This window comes from Filicampus tigris, chromosome 1, assembly GCF_054856515.1.
Source record: "Filicampus tigris isolate MCC_2025a chromosome 1, RoL_Ftig_1.0, whole genome shotgun sequence".
NCBI classification, from domain to species: domain Eukaryota; kingdom Metazoa; phylum Chordata; class Actinopteri; order Syngnathiformes; family Syngnathidae; genus Filicampus; species Filicampus tigris.
The window spans coordinates 12,758,838-12,782,394 of record NC_141217.1 but is presented as its reverse complement, the minus strand read 5'-3'; the positions used below and the strand labels follow the sequence as shown (position 1 = coordinate 12,782,394).

The 23,557-nt window shown below is 42.8% G+C and overlaps 1 protein-coding gene across 1 annotated transcript in view; it reads left to right on the top strand.

Annotated features, from left to right (window-relative positions):
* ptgfrnb (prostaglandin F2 receptor inhibitor b) overlaps positions 1 to 23,121 on the top strand; it is a 45,268-nt gene extending 22,147 nt beyond the window's left edge. Inside the window, exons 6-15 of the mRNA XM_086026235.1 lie at positions 2,178 to 2,324; positions 2,421 to 2,581; positions 2,663 to 2,783; positions 3,758 to 3,977; positions 4,090 to 4,277; positions 5,759 to 5,866; positions 16,328 to 16,514; positions 18,523 to 18,641; positions 18,727 to 18,777; positions 20,670 to 23,121. Coding sequence (XP_085882361.1) covers positions 2,178 to 2,324; positions 2,421 to 2,581; positions 2,663 to 2,783; positions 3,758 to 3,977; positions 4,090 to 4,277; positions 5,759 to 5,866; positions 16,328 to 16,514; positions 18,523 to 18,641; positions 18,727 to 18,777; positions 20,670 to 20,782 — 1,415 coding nt within the window. The 3' untranslated portion in view covers positions 20,783 to 23,121. The remainder of the gene's footprint in view (positions 1 to 2,177; positions 2,325 to 2,420; positions 2,582 to 2,662; positions 2,784 to 3,757; positions 3,978 to 4,089; positions 4,278 to 5,758; positions 5,867 to 16,327; positions 16,515 to 18,522; positions 18,642 to 18,726; positions 18,778 to 20,669) is intronic.
* Positions 23,122 to 23,557: the final 436 nt, after the last annotated feature.

Below are 23,557 nucleotides of genomic sequence, written 5' to 3'. Positions count from 1 at the left end.
GTGGCATGTAATGTCAGCAAGTCCTCACGTGAGTGAGAGCCGTGGCCGACAACAGCTTCTGGATCAGTGCGCTCCTTGTGTTTTACCGTTCCCCTGGCGCTCGATAAACAACTGAAAATGCTTCGGCGACTGTGGCTCTCCTTTCCCACACAGCGTTGTCGGTGCTTGTGCGGTCCTTTTCCGCCCGCCATGTTTACCAAATTGTTACTTCTCAGTAAGCGTGTTGTGCAAATGCACACCAGTTTTACATGTGCAACTGAAGGAAAAGTGAAACAAGATGAATTGGGTGGGTGGTTGGTGTTGACAGAGCGCGGATCAAATCAGTGTGTCGCACCCACGCTCTCAGCTCGGCAACACAAAAGAAAGACGTGTAAGTGATGGCACCTTTTAACAATTCATGTGTCATCTGCGTTATCTGAGCACCATGAATATGTAAGTCTTTTTCTTGCTCTCAATCTTTCTTAAAAGCGAAAGTCAACCCAAACATATATTTTTTAAGACTATACAATACAGTTTATTTTATACAAACTTTATTTGTATGTTCTATGCAGGCCCACTAGTGGAAACACAGCATTCCGATTAATATTGTGTTGTGGAATATGAGTTGAGCAACAAAATCCACCCGTTTTTAGTCATGTGTGGGGGCGGCCATTTTGTCACTTTTGTCGACTGAAAATGACATCACAGATGCTCAGGGCTCAGATAAGGACCAGTAATAGCTCAGCTTCAGAAAACAGGTGAGCCGTGATTGGTCATTAACAGAGTCCTGAGGGTGTGTGATGTCATTTGCAGTCGACAGAAGTGACAAAATGGCCGCAGCCTGAGATGGCTTAAAATGGGTGGATTTTGCTGCTTAACTCATATATCATGTTGCCTTGTTTCAACTCGTGGGCCGGCATAGAACATATTCTTGAAAAAAAATATGTTTGGGTTGACTCTTCTTGAAATGGATAACACAAACTAATTTGTTTTAAGGTTTGATGTATGCCTGTGAAAGTGTAACTTAATTTTAAATCTAGAATTTTTCTACCTTATCAATTTCATTTATTTAAGCTTGCTCCACAGAGTGGAGTGTAGTCTGTTAAACGTCCAATAAAAGATGTAGAAATCAAAACTTAAAGAAATCCTGCTTTTTTTTTTTTCCTGAAAAGCAAAATTGCACAGTTTGTGCATGAAATTTTGGCCCAATTTCAGTCTGATCCAGGGAAAGGAGTCGTGTTTGGTATCAGTGATGCTCTGCTTGTGTTGCTTCACTAAATAAGACATTCCAGCGAGTGAGAGTGGCACATGAATAATTGCCAGGGAAGCTTCGCACTTCCTCATCCATCAAAGTGTGTGTGTGTGTGTGTGTGTCTGTGTGTGCGTGTGTGTGTCTGTGTGTGCGTGCGTGTGCCTGCGTGTTTGTGGGGGTGCTTGAGTCTTAAAGCAGATGGTGACTGTGCATGAGGTGCTGTGTCTATGTGACGTCCAAATGACATCGCGCCAAACCCTGCCTTTTGCCAAACACATAAACGTACACAAAATAACTTTAGCATTTGTTTTAAAATATCACATTAAGCATTTGAAGTGAGATATTAAACCCAGATCCACGAACACGGTGGCAAATTATTAGGAACATCTCGCGGCCCACCACCTCTGCTCAGGCAGGTGTGTGTTTGCTGTCCGCTGAAGTGTAACGATGCAATCTGGAGGGCTGACAGAGAGAGACACACCTCATCTCCCACGGTCAACAGTGCTATTTCCTTTTTCTTCCTGTGGCCTGGCTTCTTGGATTTAAGGTCCAAAGCACAAAGCAGCAATCACTGCGCTGTACTTGTCTGGCCACGCCGGACAGAACCTGGCACTGACAGATGAAAGTAATGTGCCGCCAGGATGGGAATCATTTCTCCAGAGGCAGCTCAGTAGCTAACTGTGTTATTATTAGAAGTAAGCTGTTGTTCAAGGAAACGCAGCTCATAATAGCGCTATTGAAACCGGTCCAAATAGTGCTTCTATTCGTTTTGACAATAGACGTGATCATACTGATTAGCAGGAAATATAACTTGAAGCATTAACTCATATTGAATGCATAATGTGTTTGTGATTTTACAGCCACTAACGACTGCGGTGTTGTTGCCGGTGTTTAGTCGATATCTCGAACACATTCAACAACGGGTTTGGCTTTCTCATCCTCCCAGAACCGAGCTTCACGCTGGATATTGAGACCATCGTTCACCCCCAGATGACCAGTGAACCGACAGAGTTGGCTTGTCATGTAACCAATATTACACACCTACCCTTGGGAGGCCGGCTGGGCATTACATGGGAGCACATTGCGCTTCCTGGTACTTTCACTGCGGTCACCAGGCACATTGAAAAATGAATGAGTAATGAAAAAAAAAAGTGTTTATGGTATTGAATCTTTTTTGTCATTGCCGCAGGTGCTGCCAGCGAACCTCAGGCCACGCATACTGTTGGCTCTATGGACGGCCAGGGCAATCTGTTGCCTGGTGCAATGTATTCTGACAGATTGGAGAGCGGCATGATGTCACTGACAAAAGTCCAGCCCGACACATTCAAACTGCGATTCCTGCGCACACAGGTAGCAAAACTTTGTTGTCCCAACAATGGCTCTGTAAATGTGAAAGTCAGCTGATGTCGACGTGATGCATGCCATGTACAGGAGATCGACATGGGCCAGTATGTTTGTGCCGTCTCGGCGTGGAGCATCAACAGCCAGGGCGACGCGGTGAAGACTGCTGAGCATCAGAGCTTGCCACTGACCGTGCGATGGGACACCAAACGTATGAAAGTTTTGATTATCTCTCTGCCCCCCATTTCCAGCTTCTCTGAATATGTCATTAGTTTTCTTGTAGGAACCTTAAAGCGGAAGTCGACCCCAGAATGTTCTTGACAATAATTTGTCTGCAGCCCCACTAGTCTAAACACAGCATTCTGATTTATATTGTGTTTGTGGAATATGAGTTAAGTAGTAAAATCCACCCATTTATGTCCATCTCGGGGAGTGGCCATTTTGTCACTTGCTGTCAACTGAAAATGACATCACAGTTGCTGAGGGCTAAAGTAACGGCCAATTATGGCTCAGCTTCAGAAAACAGGTGAGCCGTGATTGGTCATTAACAGAGTCCTGAGGGTGTGTGATGTCATTTGCAGTCGACAGAAGTGACAAAATGGCTGCCCCCTGAGATGTATAAAAATGGGTTGATTTTGCCTCTTAACTAATTTTCCACTAATGTTATATTAATCAGAATGCCATGTTTAGACTACTGGAGGCGCATAAAACATATTCTTGAAATAAAATGTTTGGGTTGACTTCCCTTTAATATTCATCCCAAAAGTCTTATGTGATGTGATGTAGAGTGTAGGGGGATTTTTTTCCCCCCCTACACTCTGCAACACATCATGCCATCTTGTCATAGTAACCCCGCTGTTAGGTCTGATGAATCAAATGTCCAAAATTCATTGGTGCCATTTGTAGACTTCAGAGGAAGTCCCTCAACAGACCTTTTGTCTGCTACTCTCTGTACACTTGCCCTCCTCCACCACATCCACATGCTGAACTTTGTGCCCTTACTCTAGCTAATTGCGCCATGATGTAATAGCATTGCTCTGTGGGCACGCACATCAACTCTGAATCCAAATCACTTCATTGCTTATCTTCCTGTTATGGGGATGCCATTCCCTTCCGTCCAGGCTGAATGATGTCTTTCATAAGGCTAAAGGATCCATTCATTGATCCACTGGTGCTTTTTTCCAGGTCCATCGCTGAACGTTGTGGCCAAACGCATTCGCGAGGCTTCTGTGGGCGGCGCTACCTTTGAGATGAGCTGCACAGTGGCGACCAAGAACCTGGGTGAGGCGGGGTACTCAGTGCTCATCCAATCGCAAGAAAGCCTGGAAACCAATGTGAGGACCATCATGACCTTCAGCCCCGACAGCGTCATGCAGCACGGGGGTGCCACAGACCCCAACAGGAGGTGCGTACCTTCCTGGGAACCGCTGCCAATGTGGCTTGCTGTAAATGTTTGTCTCTTCCCTTTGAGCTCATCAATTTTATTTTCAAAGAGTATGTCCTTTCTGTCCATTCAGGGACAGCCTGGTTTTAACGAAGTCCGGCCCAGCTGAGTTTCGGTTTCGCCTTGGGGGCGTCCAGTTGTCAGATCGAGGTTTCTACTGGTGTGATATCACTGCATGGACAAAGCAACAGCCCGGTCAAACGTGGACCAGAGCCACGAGCGCAGAGTCCAACAAAGTCAAGATCGACTTTCAAGAAAATGGTGCGTTGGACACCAAATGGAAATGGTTGCGTTCACCCATGGAAGCGTTGCATGCGAATCGACCGCCCACACTTGTCAATGGCTCTCAACATAAAACAACACTTTGTACTGTGCGTGCACATACCTGCCCCACTTTATTTTGTTTGATGTGAATGGAAGACATGCATCTGTTTAAGAAGATGGGATGAGCGCTCGGAACACGTGCAAGATGTCTGAAGGATGAAAGGAGGAGGAGCTAAGTAAAGCAAAGCTTCCTCTGAGGAGAGAGGCAGCCGTGCAACGCTCCTTCTTTCACCTAATTGTCGATTTTCTCCCACGTCCCCCCACGGTCTCTTTAACGCTCTTGCCTTGTCTCCCCCTCCCTTTCTGGGATGTCTTCAAAGTGAAGCTCTTTGGCCGATCACCCAGCTGCAAATATCTACACTGCTGCTTCCCTTTTCCCAGTGTTTGTGCGTGCTTGTCTTTCAAGTGTTCATGTTCATGTGTTGAAATATTTTTAGTTGACCCCACACGGAATACACACATGCAGTACATGCAGGCATACTGTATGTGTGTGGAGTTCTGATTGGACTATCATGATGGTAAATGGTCTCTCACTTGTATAGCGCTTTTCCGCATATTAACAAACTGAAAGCGCTTCACACTGAGTTCACATTCATCTGCATTCAGGAGCAACTGGGGGTTCAGTATCTTGCTCAAGGACACTTCGACATGGTCACAAGGGCCGGGTATCAAACCCGCAACCTCGCGGTTGGGAAACGAACACTCTTCCACTGAGCCTTGTCACCCCCATGATGGGAAAAAAAAGCCTCAGAAGCCCATTTTGTCTGAATTTAAGGTGGCACCATCCATGTTCTTGGTGAAAAGCGTTTAGCAGGCTTTTCAGGAGCATTTTGTGGTTTGATGATACAGTTCTTCGTGTTGTGATTTGAATATCTTCCGTCATTACTCTTCACAACACTGTTGCATAGAATAACATCGCATCATGTTGCTATATTATGTGCTAATCCTTCATTGGGTGATCTCAGGATCATGGAAGCCAAACATTCGTCTCACGTCCCAAAAGATTTATCGGTGTTCTTTTTCCAATATTGCCGTTAAGAAGAATTTCAAGGCTAGAGTTCTGTTTTTACAACCTGGGTCAGATTCTCCACAGCTGGGGCCACAAATCGTGTCTGACTTTTCCACATACCCCAAAAAATCAGCATAATTATTATATACAGTACATGCATGAAATGTGGACTGTTAAATGTAGAATCATTCATTTAAAAAAAGGGGTTGTCCGAAAAATATTCGGAACACTTCTTCAAAATGTCAGTTGGTTTAAATTAGTGATGTCAGAAGTGACCTGAAACTCTCCTGGGACCCAAGGCCTTATTATTGTTGGAATACATTTCTCCATTATTACTGACATCCTCAGGGAATAGAATGAGGATGTGTATTTTACAGTTTTATCTTGAAGCACACGTCTTGTTTTTCAGGACCCTCCTTCTCCATTGCCATCCATTCAGACACCAGTACTGTTTATCCGTGGCAAACGGCCAAGATGAAGTGCTCCCTCCGCGTCTCTGGATCCTCACCAAAGACTGGTACAACACATACACACACACGCAACCCCCCCCCCCCCACACACACACACACACACACCCATAGACTTACATTACAAACGTTCAAACTCATTTCCAGAAGCCCACCCATGACTAAAAATCTATTTGAAAAAGCATTAAAGTGTAAGTCCACCCAAATATATTTTTTCCGGAATATGTTCTATGCGGGCCCACTAGTCCAAGCACGGCATTCTGATATTGCGTTTGTGGAATATGAGAAATCCACCCGTTTTAGCTAGCTCAGGGGGCAGGCATTTTGTCACTTCTGTCGACTGAAGTAGACATCAAAGTTGGTCAGGCCTCAGTTAACGACCAATCATGGCTCAGCTTCAGAAAACAGGTGAGCCGTGATTGGTCGCTACCTGAGCCCGGAGCAGTTGTGATGTCATCTTCAGTCGACAGAAGTGACAAAATGGCCGCCCCCTGAGATGGCTAAAAGTGGATGCATTTTGCTGCTTAACTTATATTCCACAAACACAATATTAATCAGAATGCCGTATTTCAACTAGTGGGCCTGCATAGAACATATTCTGGAAAAAAAAATTACGTTTGGGTTGACTTCCCCTTTAACAACCAGAATGTACCCAAAAATTGTAACTAACCTCCTGATGATTATTCACTGCTGCATAAAATTCATTTCCTCAATCATAATCACAAGTCATAAATCAGTCACTTAGCATTTGTCATTTTTCTTCTGTGATTCCAAATTGCATACACTCTTTCTTATGCAGTCAGTCAGCAGCACTGCTAATAAGAGTGCCCTGCATTTAAAAGTGCTTTATGAGTACTGTAAAAGCACCAAACACGCACACCGCATTTACTCACTCACTGATAGTTTTCATCCCTGCTTTAAATACAAGGTGCATTTGCTAGAATCTAATGGCTGGCTGGCATATGGTAAAAAATCGCATGTTCATCTCACTGTAGTGGAGGTATTTCAAACACTGGTCAAATGAATTGATTTTTTTTCCATGTGTCCCCCATCCCCCAATCCTTGCAATACTGCTTTTCTTTCCCATGTAGCCATGCCTTCGTCCCCTCTGCTTTCTAAAGACCCAGCCAGTTTCCCTTCATCCTCACGCATCCATTCTGTTAATGTAAACATGTCACATGAGCTCATGTGCCACTCCTTGCTTCCCTCAACCCATCTGTCAGCATTCCTCCTCATTTCTTGCCTCTTTACTACATCAGCCGTCGCATGGTTTCTATATGTCCCTCTAACAAATTGATCAAACACTGCTCCTCACCCGTCGCTTGTTGGCTTGTTTGCGTTTTGTTAGCAGGATGATGTTTCCTGATGTGCTTTGCACATATGTAAACATGTTTCTTTGCACTCGGGACCTCGCATGAACGTGTGAATGCATGTAGCGTACAGCCCGGGAGTGAATCCTGCCAATGCCAGGGACTATTTCCACCTGCAGATGATAATTATTAATTAAAGTGCTCACATTCATAGACCCTGGAGCAGCATTGTTCTTATATAGTGTTGAAACCGCTGAGCCATCAAGGTCAGTAAATGGGGAATCCCAGTTGTTTTCCTGCCCATTTTGCAAATCCAAATTCCCAGAGGTAGGGCATGTCACTACCCGGGTCACAAGGTTGAGTGGTGTACAGGGTTGAATGTTAAGTAAGACACAAGCACGCAGCTTGGTGTCATGTGACGCGCATCAAACAGAGGTGTTCCACTTTAGCTAGCCAAGCCTTTGCTTCCTCACATGTTGTGGCTTCACTTGCCTGCGAACAATAAGTGGCGGTTGGCGGTTATGCTCATTGTTGCAATAAGTCCCATTTCGTAACTTTGGGGGAAATTTTGGCCTCCAATACCCAGGCAAAACTGTATTTAGTCAATTACACATACATACATGCACATACATGACAATCATAAAACTGCGTTGTATAGAAGTTTTTTCAAATACTAAATCTAGGCAAGCATTCTGAGTCTATATATTGTACACTCATCATACCAGCCTTTACAATCATTATTTGAGAACCCTTGGAGTTAAAAAAAAAAAAAAAAAAATTGAAAGAGTATAACCACAAGACTGCAAAAATGAAATCTTTACCGCACATACAAGTTGCCCTCATGGTTAAAAAGTAATTTGAGAGCGCCATACTCAATTATCTGAAAATGCATGCCTCCTTGTCCCTCATGGTTCCAAATGAGTCTGCTTTCAGAGTCAGTAGAGCAGTCGATGATGGCATCAACGCTTTCATACACTAGGACTCACCCAACACCCATGGATGTGTTCTCTTCATCGATCATAGCTCAGACTTCAATATTATAGACAAGGGGTCAGGGCTCCAGACTAGTATATTTTAGTAGGAGCACAGTCGCTCCTCACTTAGAATTTTAGAAAACCGGAAGAAAATTTAGGGGTGCGCTCGGTCGTGCTCTATTTGAACTGTATTACTGGCGAATAAGTCTAATGCTTTTAAATATGGGCAAAATACGTGCTCTTAACACGTTTCAGTTTTGATGATACATTTTTCATTGCATGTATAAAAGATCAACGAGCCTAGCCCAAAAAACAACGGGTTTGAAGCAAATAACATAACGACCTCATCCAGTATTTTTTTTCCCAGTGCAAAGGGCTCATTTGCATACAAATTACCATTCAAGGACGACACAAAACTGTTGAACAAGAAACCAACAGTAAGTACAAGACCTCTTGTACTCTTGATTTTTTTCAAAAACCAACCCAGTCAAATTTTTTATATTATAGAGGTACCATGTTGGTCCTGCAAATCATTCCAAATCATGTTATAACATCAGGCAGTAAAAGACCAAGTGTAAGTACAACTAAGACATGTCTGCCATCTAGATGTGGTTGGTGATATTACAAGTTACAACTACTATTGCAAAGAGCTACCACTTTGCTACACAGTTCTAAAATAACACATTTGCTCAAAATACTTTTAATAATGTTACCATTATATGTTATGAATAATTACATTCATTTGTCACGACACTGATCATTTAAATGATGTGTAATCATCGTAATTAGGAAACAGATAAATTACAAAATGCAACAGTTCATTTCTATAAACCTCTCACATTGTTTATATTTTCAATTGATCACTTCCACAGCATTTCTACAAAGTCACAACATCCCGTCACTGCTGAGCTATTTTTAGAACAGGCCCCCCTGGCTACTCACGTGGTCTTTCGGGGCTAATTGGTGCCCGCTGGAACCATTCTTGTGACCCCTACTATAGACCTTGGCAAACTACTAAACGTGGTGCTGGATTTTCAATTTCTTCTAGAACAAAGAAGAGAGTCTTATGGGAGCCTCCTATCTTGTCCCCTGTCCCTCCACACAGAGCCCCCAGCGTTGCCTCCTCTCACCCTGGCTGAAGAATCTTTTTCCTCAGACAACACAAATCATCTCCTAATCCGTTTCAACCAAGCTATTGTAGAACTCATTCTCATGTCCTCCATAACCATCTGGTATAACTACGTTGGCTGCCAAGAACAAAAACCGACTTCAACAGCACAAAAATCATTGGCCTGCCTCCTCCATCAGTGGACTCACTCCACACCAAACAAACAATACATAGGACAAAAATTCTCTCCAACCTCACCCCACCTTACTCATCATATCTTTTAACTGCTTTTTTTTTCTGGAAGGTGGAACTTTCTCTCCACCAGAACAATCCGATTCCAGAACAACAATATACTCCCTCTACCCCCTTCAATTTAATCTGCATATTTACCGGTGTCCTACACTTTGTACTGCTGTCATATTTAATAACGTTTTTATTGTTTGTGTGTGAGTAAAAAATGAACATGATTCCATGGGCTTTCGGCTCGTGGTCAATCTCTGAATCAGAATCAGTCAGTTGAATTATTGGGCAATTTAGATTTGCTAACGAATACAACTGTTATTACTGAATCGTCACTGGTTGGGTATGTGTGTTTTGTATGCTGATACCAGCTTACTCATCATTTGTAACTCAGGTGAGCAACTGTGCAGATACATTCCTGAGAGGCCGTTGAAAGTGCCTCTCCTGTTGGAGCTTGTTTTTATGACGGGTCTTAACACAAAGGCGCATTACACACCTTTTGATTCTCCCTGACCGCTTGATCGGTAATCATTTTTACTGTAGGGCCCATTTACCTGCAAACAAATTTCTGACTTTGGTCAGATGACGTTCGCAAGCTGAGCCATGATCGGCCGTTACCTGATCCCTCAGTAACTGTGAGGTCATTTTCAGTCGACGGCAAGTGACAAAATGGCTGCCCCCTGAGATGGATACGGGTGGATTTTGCTGTTTAATTCCTATGCCACAAACGCAGTATTTATCAGAATGCCGTGTTTAAACAAGTGGTGCCGCATAGAAATGATTCTAAAGAAAATGTTTGGCTTTGGTGTTGTGTCCTCTCAGCCTGCCTCTGCTTGCAAACTCGCTCTCCCATTTCATCTGGAATGACTGGCATGTTCTGGGAGTCATGGCAATGTGTGTTTAAGAAACACTGCAATCTTGTTTACTAATGATGACATCACCGTTCAGAGATTTTTTTTTTCTTATTCTCTCTTTTGAACACCTGCCACTTCTGCAATGACACTTTGTTTTTTCAGCTTTTCCGTTTTTTTCCTTTTTTTTTTTCCTGCTCTGACATACCTTTGTGAAAGTAGCAGGAGGCGATAAAGCTCCGTGCATTCTGCAGCGTTTTGGCTTTCAAAGAACACATCAAGATTAAAGCATTAAAGTGGAACACAAGTTAAAGCGGTTATCATCTTAAGAGGCCTACTTCAGTATTTGCTAGATACCAAGGGAGTTGAATGTGTTATTGCTGTTTCACATATGTACCTTCCCACCTAATGGGTGGTGAGGCACGGCAATGTTGATTTGTCAGCCTTCTTTAGCATTAGCAGGTGGTCACAGAGCATCGTATATATCATTTGTTCCATCTCTTTTGACGGGTCAAAAAAAGTGCAACTGTCGCTTTCCCATCACTCCGTAATGGCTGCCAAGGAAAGGAAGCGAATAACATTCAGATGTTTGTAGTACTTGCACTTGGTGACATTCTCCTAGCAGGTGATTAACACCTGCCAAATTGTTGCTTTAGAAGGCCTCTGATGGATGAATGCATCTTATCATGTTTTTGGCTCGCAAGTCTATCATCCCTCTTTTCGTTCCTTTTGCTGCTTTGACTCCTTCTCGCCTTCCTCTCCGCTCTCACCAAATTACCCAGCTGTCTTTGCAGGGGCGACAGGCAGCCGTTAATTAGCCAATCTCACGCTCCGTTAGCCGGCCGGGGAGACAGAACGAGCTAGCGAAAGAATAGGTGGTGATGTGGAGAGGGAGCGAATGAGGCAAAAGTGGAGGCCGCTAAACAGATTGTTCAAGTGAGCAACAGTGGTGGAGGGTGAATAGTGGAGCCAGTAAATGGAGGAAGAGGAGGCTTGAGAATGGTGTGAAAAGTTTACCGAGTTGGGAGAAAGAGCTTGGTAAGAGGAGGGAAAAGAGGGACAAAATTCTCCTCCCTCAGTTGCTTGTCAGTGTTTATAAAAAAGCATTTGAAGTCACGTGCTAGTGAGCAAATGTTTGTTGTTGCAGAAAGGACGCATCACAAATATGAAAACGTAATAAATTAATTGAGGGGAAAAGATTAGTCCCAAAAACATTTCAGAGCAATGGTAAGAATGTTGCAATGGAATAGCGTCAAAAAATTAAATGCCATTCGAATAATGTTTTGTCCCCCTGTTGGAAGAGTTCCAAGAATCTCAAAAGTGGTTATTACATACGTATCAAAAACCGGGCGACAGATGGATTCATCGACGCAGCTTGGCACCTTGAACTTGCTAGACATTAAATTATCACTGTTCATCTCAACATGATACACAGGAATGAGATTTAATTCTGTTTCCTCAGCAAAATGTCTCACTCACGTTGATTTCAACCAAGGTGGGATAAACAGCTTTTCCATACACTGAGCTGGGAACAGGATCCTTTGATTCAAGTTTTATGCGCCGAGTCCGTTATTTATTTCTACTCCCCACAAAAAATCGTTTGTAACATTCAGCAACCTGCAGATGGCTTGAATCAAAACGTGTGTGTGTGTGTGTGTGCTTTTGACTCATGGCATCAGTCATCTTGTGCTACTGGTAAATTAAGAGCAAACAATAAGAATAAGCAGTAGGCAAGTAAGAATGTGAGAGATAAAGCGAGAGAGGTGCATGGTGACGGTAAAATGAATTCAATATGTTGTGCGTATCCGAAACGGCAAAAGAATGCAATGATTTTCACTCCATTAGCCCAGCAGTTAAAGCAGACTATAAGGAAGCGTCAAGCAGCAGATCAAAATATCAAATTCAACTCTTAGTTAAGAGGCCAAAAGCCAAGCAGGCAAGAAGCAGAATTCATCTGCCGTAGATCTTTCTCAGCACTCGGCAGTAATGAGGGATGTATTGCTGCCCGGCAGCTTTGTTTCCGAGAGGCTAAATGGTGTTTTTATCTTTTGTTGGGATTCCGCTCTGCCAGCGCCGCCCTGCTTTATGGCGCGGAGAACTCGCAGCCATTTTCATTATAAGCGCGTGTGGTAATTGTCGGTCTTTTGCGTGTCTGTGTTTGAATTCCAGGCAGTTTGGAGCCTTGGAGTCTTCTCGAGGGATTAATCCGGAGAAATCCAATCAGGCTGTTTTCATTTCCGCAGACAGCCATTTTAGTTTTATGAGCTTAGACGAGAGCCAGATAGTCAGTTAGAGGTGCGCTGTAGTTCTCACTTGCCATTAACAACGCTGCTCCTTCTCTGCTTAATGAAGCCACTGCATTACTTTAAACCGTGTAATGAAGCTTCTGCAGTTGAAGTTCTGCACTAACCAGGTTGACTGGATCGTCCTCTCTTTCTGCGTCTGAAATCGCTCATATTGCTCAACTTGCACTACTTCAGGGATGGGCTGTGTCAGCGCTGGAAGGGGCCACTTATGACCACATACTTCCTAAAACCAGTTGTATGACAAAAATGCTATTTTAAATCTGGACAAAATACGTGCTTATGTGCTCTTAAAGAAGAAGTCAATACCCCAAAAATATTTGTAATATGTTCTATGTGCCTTCTAAACGTGGCATTCTGATGGATATTGCGTTTGTGGAATATGAGTTAAGCAGCAAAGTCAACCCGTTTTTGGCCATTTCAGGCGGCCATTTTGTAATTTCTGTCGACTGAAAATGACAGTTGCTCAGGGCTCAGGTAACAACCAATTACGGCTCAGCTTCAGAAAACAGGTCAGCCGCGATTGGTCGTTACCTGAGCAACTGTGATGTTGTTTTCCGTCGACAGAAGTGACAAAATGGCTGCCCCTGAGATGTATAAAAATGGGTTGATTCCGCTTTAATATACTTTGTTTTTGATAATACATTTTCAATGCATATACAAAATAGCCACAATCACAACCCAACAACAAACGGTTTGGTTTTATGTGAAAAAAAAAAAAAAACATTCAAGGAGGGCACAAACCTGCTGAACAATAAACGAGCATTAAGTCATTTTGGAATTTTTTTCACAAAAATCAAGTCACTCAAAATTTTGATATTATTCAGATTTTTTTTTTTGATTCGACAGATAGGTGGATATACGGTTGAAAATTTAGCGATAGTTGGTCGCAGTTTGTAGTCGGAAACGCTAACGGAAGCCAGTTTAAAATCATAGGCGTATTATTTTTTCCGGCCAGACAAAATGGCAGATAAACGAACGGCGGAATGGGACCCCCGGCTGTAGGCAGAAGGCAATAAACGGACCGCAATTTTTTTGTAAAATGCCCAGCTCTGTTATTATTGATTTACTACTTTTCTCCTGCATATCATTGCAAATCGGGAATATTTTCATATTTTTATCACACACACACTCTGCTTTCCGTATTTGGTTCAAATTTTCCATCATATCAAATTGTTGTGCAGCAAGTTCAGTGGGCACAGCATTCATCCTAGCAAGTCAGGATGAGTGCGTTCATGTAGCAGGACGGACACTGTTAGGTCCATATGGGGCCACAGCTGTGAGTCAGCCTGCTGGATGAGCCTCTCATAGCCCTGTCGGAGGAAGTAGTGGTGGGAGAAGCTCAAGGTGTCCCCCCTCACAGAATGACTCCCTGCTGTTGATTTAAGGGTGTGTGATAAGCAAAATAATCTCCCCACTCACTAAGTATTCCAAATCCTCCAGCTCTATCCGCCCGACTCGCTGCACATTCTCAGTCGTCACCATTCACCACTGTCAAGAACAAAGAAAGTAGTGGATGGGGGATAGAAGACTAACTGTAAGAAAGCCGAAGCTTACTAAATATAGCTCCACTCCTCAACCGTGGATGCCGTCACCAAAAACAACCAACCTGACTTCATAAACCAGTTCTGCAGTACGGTGCAAAATGTCTTTGATCATTAGCAGGAAAGGCAGAGGGATGGTATTCTATTGTTGTCAGACTGTGAAGAAGAGCATATCGCCGCTGTCCTGTGAAAAACACTTATGTCCAATTTCGGACATTTTTTAATATTTTCACATTTATGCGATGTCTGTAACGCGGAAACACCATCCACGTAAAAATACGAAAATTTACCAAAAAATGGACATAAGTCAGGGCACTCACTGCATGTGTTAAGGTGTACTGAAGTATAAAAAATTATCGTAACTGTCCTGTGAAAAACACTTGAGTTTTTTTTGTTTTGTTTTTTTTATACCTACCAGCCGCCATTCAGACGTTTTTTGGTTTTGAGCAAAACTTTGACCTACAAGCTCTGTATGGTGGCAGCACACTCAACTCTCCCCATAACAAATGGCAGATTCTTCCAAAAAAAAAAAAAGAGCCTTCACTTATGTGTTTATTTTATCCTCTCAGTGGTAGTCGATCCTGGACTCCATCTGTCAAGCGGACTCATTAATTCGGCATCAATGCGAGTCCACGGCACAACTGACTAAAGGTGTCGAGACATTTTGTTGAGTGAGTGGTCTAGGTAGTGCTCAGAGTGAAGAGCGAACTAAATCAAAGGCCAGAGTATGACAACGGGTCGCGCGATTGTTTTTCAACAGCGCTCAAATTTGAAACCCCTTCAGGAAGCAAGAGTGCCGGGGAGAAGTTGAGATGTGATTCATTACTTGGCTTCGGGTGACTTCACTCTTTCCTCTTCATTATGTTCGCTCCATTCTCCTCCCTCATCTCTTCATCTATCATTTTCGCGCCTAACACCCACCGTCTCTTAATAGTTTTCATCATTGTTCGCCTTTTTTGTGGTTTTTTTTTTTTTTGTTTTGTTTTGTTTAGCTGCGCGTTGTCATTTGCAAATGCTCTTTTGTTTCAGTCCTCTGCATTTACCGCGTTGTCTATTTGTCTCCTAAATGACAGCGGATGACTAAGGCGTCATCTCGTTCTTAGGGTCCGCGTCTGTGTTGTGCATGCATGTACGTTTAGGTTTTTGCATTTTTTTTCGTGCATGTATATTGGAACGTGCTCGTGCGCGTGTGTGCGCACGCGTGTGTGTAGGAGGCACCACAGTGCTAACAGTTCCTCTCTCTGACACGCTAATGACTGGTTTGTGCTCTCTCTCTCTCTCTCTCTCTCGCTCTCCCTCCCTCCTAGAAATAATTAGTTCCCCCCTCCTCCGACGATTACATCTATTATCATAATTCTCTCTCATCCCTGTTTGCTTCCATTTGTCATCAGCGGCATCCTTTTTCTTGTGCTGCCTATCCGTCAGTTTTATCGCCCTCACTAGGCGAGGAGCAGCCGCCCCCTACGTACATGTTAATGATTAAGCTGCTCTGGAGGTTCTGATTCAGATGGTTCTGTGCATGTGCGTGTCAATCGTCGGGGCTGCATCCAAAAGACCACAATTAGCTGCCTTTCTTAAGTGTGACACTTGTCTGTAGATGTTATGCTTCAAATTAAAAAACATAATGCAAATCATGCCAGACTGACAGCAGGGATTTTGAGGAAACTCTAAGATGCATTCTGCAATCTGTATTTTATTTGTGTTACGAATCCATGAAATGTCAGTTCATGGCCGCCAACGTCATTGTGTTGTCTTGTCGGCCTTTATTTTAAAATCCCTTTTGTGTCTGCAAGGAGAGCTGAAACTAGGTAAGACTAAGTCACATTTTGGGGAACACCAGTGGCCTTATTTTTCAACCATGCAAATGTTGATTTGAAAAAAATATGTTTGGGTTGACTTCCACTTTAAGGATGGGCATTTGACTCAATGGCATCGGTTGGTGAAATTATCAATCACTACATTTTGTTCAACATTTTTATGACTTTAAGATGTAAAGTACCAAGACACACATGGCCTTTGAGATTAAACATCTCCTCCACATGCTTGCTTATCTAAATGTTCCCTGCAAATTGTGTGCACTCGTTTTCACCTTCATTGACTTAATCAACAATCAATTTTACACAAGCGAAAAAAAAAAAAAACTTGATGTTTCAAAGACTTGCCTGCCTGTGTTTCTTTCAGACCACCTGGCCTACGAGGTGCGTTGGTTTTTCACACGACTTCGTGGTGGACAGACAACAACACAAGTAGCCAGCGTTGACCGCTTTGGTGTTGTGAGGAAAGAATTTCGCAACTCTTCCAGTGACGTTTCCATAGAACGTGAAGACACACACTCGTACACGATGAACGTCCACGGCGCCCAGGACAGGTGAGTGTGTACTCTGTTTATATACAAGCTGCTTTTTTACACTCTGTTGTCATTAAGTCACAAGTCACAAAGTACAAATCTTTTTACTGTAGTGTATAAGTGTGTTTTTCAGGTAACCCTACTTAGCTTGAGTGTTTATTTTTGGACTTGTTACCTTTACTTTACATTGGTATACAGATTATCTGTACGTTGTCAAAATAGGCTTCCACCTCTGCGGCGGATGATACCACGACGTAAAGAGGACTTAAATAGAGAGAGGTTAAGTCAGCCGTGGTTGATATGTTGATTGATTGAGATCTTGGGGTCGTATATGGTGGAAAAAAGCAGCGGCAACAGCGACACGATGACGGCAACAGATTTGAAGAAGCAAGTAATTCCCCATCCTGACCTTATTCAAGAGAGTTACCGTATTTGTCAAACCATAAGTCGCACTTAAAATCCTTCAATTTTCTAAAAACCAACAGTGCACCTTGTAATGCGGTGTGCCCTATGTATGGAGGAATGTCAGCTTTGTTGTCTTTAATTCAAATTCCTTCATTTGTGTTGTCATTCTCATCCGCATCTAATCGCAAGCAGGCATCTGTATTCGTCCTACCGGAACTAGAACTACTTCCTGCTTTTGTGTGCAAGAATCATGGGAAATATAGTCCTACTAGCCCAATGCTGAAGTTGCTGGTAGACACAACGAAAGTTGACCTTTTCTGCTGGCATACATATTTCCAATGTTTCAATGTGGGACTGGACCAGCGCAAGGTAAACAACATAGCCAGCTTCCAATAGCTGCCGAGACCAAGCAAAAAATGTTTGACAGTGGTAGAGTGTATTTACTTATTTACAGCTGGTGAACTCTCAACCAAGATAGCATTTAGCATTAGCCAAAGTAATAATGCAACCACCAGTCACCAGATTGACTAGCGATGTTCAAACTTTTTTTTCATCTGTCAGACTCTGGATCCCCACCTCCGCTCGAAGTAACGCTTGTGTGGCTACACGGCGAGCTAAAGCAAGCAAGACACGGCGCTACCTAATATTTTCAAAGGGTCTTAACATAGCATAATAGCGCTAAATCGATCAAATAAACATAGGGTACAATTAGAATCAACTATTTCACATGCAATGCTTCACAAAAATATTTTTCAATTTTGTTTTGTTTTTAAATAGACCCATTCATTGATGGCATTCATTAATACAGTGCGCCCAATGGTCTGAAAATGACGGTATTTGTTGTCGGCTGCAAGAATGTGTAGTAAAGAATGCGTTGCCGTGTGCCAGCCTGAAAGCAAGCTTCAACCAATACAACTGCACATTTCCCAGTGACCTTTTATTGTGGGAAGCCTAAGGCACACCTGTGCAATAATCATGATCTCTAATCAGCATCTTGATATGCCACACCTATGAGTTGGATGCATTGAAAAATGGGAGCAAAAACCAAAGTGTTTCAGTCCCATTCCTCCTACCTGTCTTTTTTTTTTTAATACATCTGTACTTCCACTTAAAGCGGAAGTCAACCCAAACATTTTTTTCCAAGAATATGTTCCCAGCAGGCCCACTAGTTGAAACACGGCATTCTGATTAATTTTGCATTTGTGGAATATAAGTTAAGCAGCAAAATGCACTCCTTTTTAGCCATCCCTGGGACCGGCCATTTTGTCTTCTGTTGACTGAAAGTGACATCACAACTGCTCACAACAACCAATCACGGCTCAGATTCAGAAAACAGGTCAGCCGTGATTGGTCGTCGTGAGTAGTTGTGATTTCATTTTCAGTCGACAGAAGACAAAATGGCCGCCCCCAGAGATGACCGAAAAACGAGTGCATTTTGCTGCTTAACTTATATTCCACAAACGCAAAATTAATCAGAATGCCGTGTTTCAACCAGTGAGCCTGCTGGGAACATAATCTTGAAAAAAACATGTCTGGGTTGACTTCCGCGTTAAGTACTGAGTGCGAGTTCTTTTTTCCACCTCTGCTTGTGATTGTAAGCGTCTTAATATGTTTTGTCTTCCAGTGACAGCGGGGAGTACCATTGTGTCGCTACACCCTGGTACCTGTCTGCCTCCACGGGAGCATGGACCCAAGCCGGGGAGTTGACGTCTACCAGAATCTTCCTGACAGTCCGATTTGCCGGTGAGCAGCGTGCGTACTCTTATGTGACATTGTGCTTTCCCGGCACAAATTCACCAACTCTTCTGCTTTCTTGTTTCGTTTACAGTGTGGGAGTCCCTAAAGTTGCCCCTCTTGTATGGGGTGTCAGCATCAATAGGTAAAATAACATTCATACACACTCACATGTTCGCCTCCAAAACAGCTCTTATTGTACTGTGGATTTAAACAAGGCAAGAATGTTACATGGGCCAGGCTGAATATACTGCCGCTAAAGCACATCAATAAAATCAGAGTAATTGGCACTGGGGCTGCTCTTGCTGGTGTAATCCAAAGTGTTGTAATATTGATGGAAATTTTGATTTTTAAGCATCTGTAGTCGCAGTAGAGGAGGGATGGCAGTTCAGGCAGCAGGAGAACAGTGGCAGTCAATTGTTGTGTAACATTTCTATTCCTTGTCACCAGGGTTTCCCCTGACCTCAACCCTATCGAACAAAAGCTTGTAATAAATTGTTCCAAATTGATGAAAGCTGTTAGGAGTAGTTGTAGCTTCAAAAACGAAAACCAGCCACTTTTTCTCCCATTTTCTCTTCTTGTAAAGCCATATTAATGTCCTGGCTGTCCATGTACCTTATTGTGCACGGACAGCATTGCTTTTCTCACTTCAGAGCCCCACAGTATTCTTTTCCTTTTTTCTTTTTTCTTTTATTTTAGAGCACAATCTCCACTGCAGCATGAGATTGCTTTGCAGTCAGTTCAAAGTGACAACACTGCTAAAGAAGCAGTGTGTTATTCTTTTTAGCCAGTAAATATAGTTCTTGAAAGCAGTGGTTCTCGAACTGAGGTCGGCGGACCACCTGGGGTTCATAGCTTGGGGGTCTGTAAAATCATTTGCAGTGAATTATGTGTTTTTTAAAGCGCATTCCTACTTGGGGACTGGCGTGTCAATAAAAAGAAAATCAGAATTAAAAAAAAAAAAAAAACTCTTCCCAACTTGTCACACGCAGAGCGCTCACGCCGCATGATCATACACCTGAGTATAATTCGCAGCACCAGCCAAACTATGGACGTGTGCCTTATGCTCTAAAAAAAATACTGTACTTTACTCTTTTAAACTGATTACACCTTTTTTTTTCTTGGAAAAAGTTACAACTTTATTCTCGTAACTTCTTTTCTCTGTAATATTTATCAATTTGTTATTGTTACATTGCAATTCTTTTCCTCATGAATAAACAACTTTTATATTCCTACAGCATTTAGCGGTACACCTGTCGTTATGCTTAGTTCTTCTTAGGACTATAAAAGGATACCTGAAAAAATGTCTCACTTGTAAGCAGGGGCAAAGCCAGAATGTGGCCAATGGGTGAGCTTATTTTAATATAAGTGTTATATTGTTTATATAAGCATTTTTTTAACATTGAAGAATGACGTTATATTATAACGTCTTGAATAGGAATTAAATAAACAAAGAAAGTATTTTATAATGTTTCATATTGATACTTACTCTGTCTGAAACATGGGCCTGTCACTAATTCGCTTGTCTCTAAACAAAGACAATTAGCTACCTGCTGCTGCCACCTGCTGGCATGGAAGAGTACTACAATGTAGTAAAGACATGATTACGCTGCTAGGCGCTAGACCGCACAAGCACACAAATTAGGTAATTTCCCACAGCACACCTGACCGCGGCACACCTGCCTTAGACAACCACAATTATGCCATTCTTAATATTCAATAAAATAAAATAAAAAACAGAACGAAATGCAAATTAAAAAATAATGAAATAATAATTTACAAAACATTTTTAAATATACATTTTTTCATGAATCTCACTGGGTGGGCAGTCCGTCAATATGGGTGGGCCTGTGCACACCCAGGCCCACCCATGGCTCCGCCCCTGCTTGTAAGGGGTCCCTGAACCCAACGAGTTTGAGGACCGTGGCTTTAAAGGCTAACTGCGGTGGAAGGAACCACACAAACCGGCACCCATCCCTAAAAAAAATCCAATAAAGCAACCAAGTCTCCGATTTGAATCCTTGTACTTTTCTGCAGGTGTGGGCCTATTCTCGCTGGTGCTGGGCTTGGTTTGCGCCCAGTGCTGCTGCCGCAACGCCGCGCACACCCCGCGCTCGCGCAACAAATTGATGGACCTGGAGATGGACTGACAAATACTTCCCCCTGCGCCCTCCCACTGCAGCGCTTCCAGGAAACCGCAAACGCACAACAGACACACTCCCGTCAACGACTTGTGGGACACCCACTTGTTTCCAAGCAGAGGACGTTGGGAGTAAAATGGGCGGCGCGTTTCTTTGGGAGCCCAACTGAAGCCAACAGAGTGCTTCCCGCGGTACTCGGAACCATTTCAGCTCTGCAGTGGAGGAGCAGGGATTTTCCCTGGGTTGTTTTTTGTTTTGTTTTGTTTTTGTTTGTTTTTTTACTTTTGCAGGCACAGGAGATTTCACTGCCATGTGGGAATAAAGGACCACTTATCTACCAAACACTAACAAATGAAGAGCTCAGGCTGCCCCCGTGCAAACTACAGCCACATTTTGAATGCCAACAGAATGTGTTAGTGGGGCCTTGCCGGTTACAAGTGGAACCTAATTGTCAAGTCCCACAGCCGACCAATGTGACTGTTCAGTCAGCCCGAGTCTCGTTTCTGTGGCGACTCTGGAGAGACCGCAGAAGGTCAGCGCCCCTCCCCAACCCTCGCCCTTCTCCCTCCCCCCACGTTAGAGGCATTGCACTAGCAACCCAGAGTGTTCCTACCTTAACAAATGGACGAAAACTACCTTTTATTCTTGGCTCTAGTTTTTTGAAAATTAAGAGATTTTAAAGTCGGACAGATTTTTATGCATCCCAAGGAGACATGTAGTGTGTGTGCGTACGTGTGCGTGTGCGCGTGTGTGTGATGTCACTTCTCGAGAAATGTTTTGTGCGTGTTGCGTGCACAGTGCCAGTGTGCATGTTGTGTTTTATAGCACTGAGTGAGCAGCGGGAGCTGTTTTCAGGGTTACATCAAACACTCCCAAAAGTTGCTGTCACTTCACTACTGTAGTCAAGTGTTTCCCTCCCTCAAAAAAAATAAAATAAAAAGTTGCTTTTAGTTTGTCACCAGTACAGATCATTTCACCTTCCAACAATGAATGCATCCTCCATCTTTGCTCTGTGTAAGAGAAGCACGGCGTCAAGGCAAATCCGCCATATTTGCAGACTTTGTGGAGTGGGGTGTTAGGTTTTTTTTTTCTTCTTCTTAATAACAAATGAACTATTGCGTGGTGCCTTGAAATACGACTTTGATTTTTTCCATAACCAAGCAAAACACTCATAATTAATCGTAACGAATCGTCATTAATCATTCCAGCCTCACCCAAAAAGAAAAATTTTTGTCGTGTTTTTTTCAATAAGGAAAATAGCACTCTACAGTGTACTTTATTCTACAATATAAACCTGAAAACATAAGTCAAAACATAATTTAATATACCGTCAAGAATGAAATGCTTTGTGTATCGTGATTAATTCATTACGACTCTCATTGCCTATGAGGGGCAATATAATTGTTATGAAGACATAAACAGAGATGACTTTCACAACTGCTGTAAGTGAACCAGTAAGCTGTTGTATTTTTTATTAAAGAGTACATGTCTGAGTACAGTTATACTGTTTTAATGTGTTGATGTGCTGTTTGTGTTCAAATATCCATTGCTTAAGTCGCTATTCTTATGTGTTAGCATTAAGCGAATGAACTTTGTTTTAAATACACATCATGAAATTCTTTTTGTTAAATGTTTAGCTTGACACTAAACTTCAACTGGGAGTGGCGTTAAACATGTAGCTTTAAAGTCTCTTTTTTGAAAAAAATGTCCTGAATCTGCCATTCTAACTCTTGTTGTGAAGTGAGTTGAATCCATTGCCACGATATGCGCTGGCATTTGAATTTTTTGCTCACAAGACAAAGCAAAAAAATCGGCCCAATGACGTATCTCGAAAAAAACTCAAGTCGGATCACCTGTATGTCAAGGCACCGCTGTAGTTTGCTCATGTTGAATCGCACAAACGCAACGAGGTCGTTTTTGAGCAGAGTGTGCGGCTCTGGTGGACTTCTAGAGCTTTCAAGTTGTATTTCAAGCAAGCAAACCTAGTATGTGATCTTGGGAGGGCAATATGTGGTTATTAATTATTTTTCGCCCTGAGTCAGAGTCCTCAGGGCCTGATTGACGGCGCCTGTGAAGGTGCAGCTCCACTATTGAAATTGAGCACTACAGGATGCAAGCATCCTTATTTCATGTGCACACATATTGAAATGCATTTCAATATTCTGTGCTAAATTGTCAACTTTAACAAATGCCAACAAATGACACGCATCGCTTCTCATGTTCTGTCATTTCATTGCAATGAGATTTGTCTTTTTAATAAATAGATTTGTACGCGACTGATTTCCATTTGGTTGTGTAACTCCCCTTTACTCCAACCTGCAGTTATAATAAACGTGGCTGTCTCTTGACGTGTGTGTTTTGTGACGTACGGGCAAGATGGATTGGAGTGTAAATAAGGCAGCGGGTGTTGCTTTGTTTGGCGGGGGCCAGGGTGCTTGCACCGGCTGGCTCCCCTCACTCCGCCGAAAATGAGTTTTTCCCGAAGGATCTGATGTGGTCGTGAGCGCAGTTACAGTGCTTTGAAAATGTGGGCCACTTTGCTTTTCGTCAACGTGTGCGGTTCAAGCCGTCAATCGTTTTGGAAAGACTTCAAAAAGTCGCCTCGACTGTTTTATAATTCAACACTGGGCTGCATCTTCTCCCATCTTCTTGTTAGTCTTACAGGATTCATATTCTGTTTATATTCTCTCATCCTCCATTTGTCTGCGGCTTCTCTTCCTCCGCTACCCTCCTGCACGTCTTTCATTGCCTCGCCTCTCTTGATTGAAAATGCAGATAAGCCTC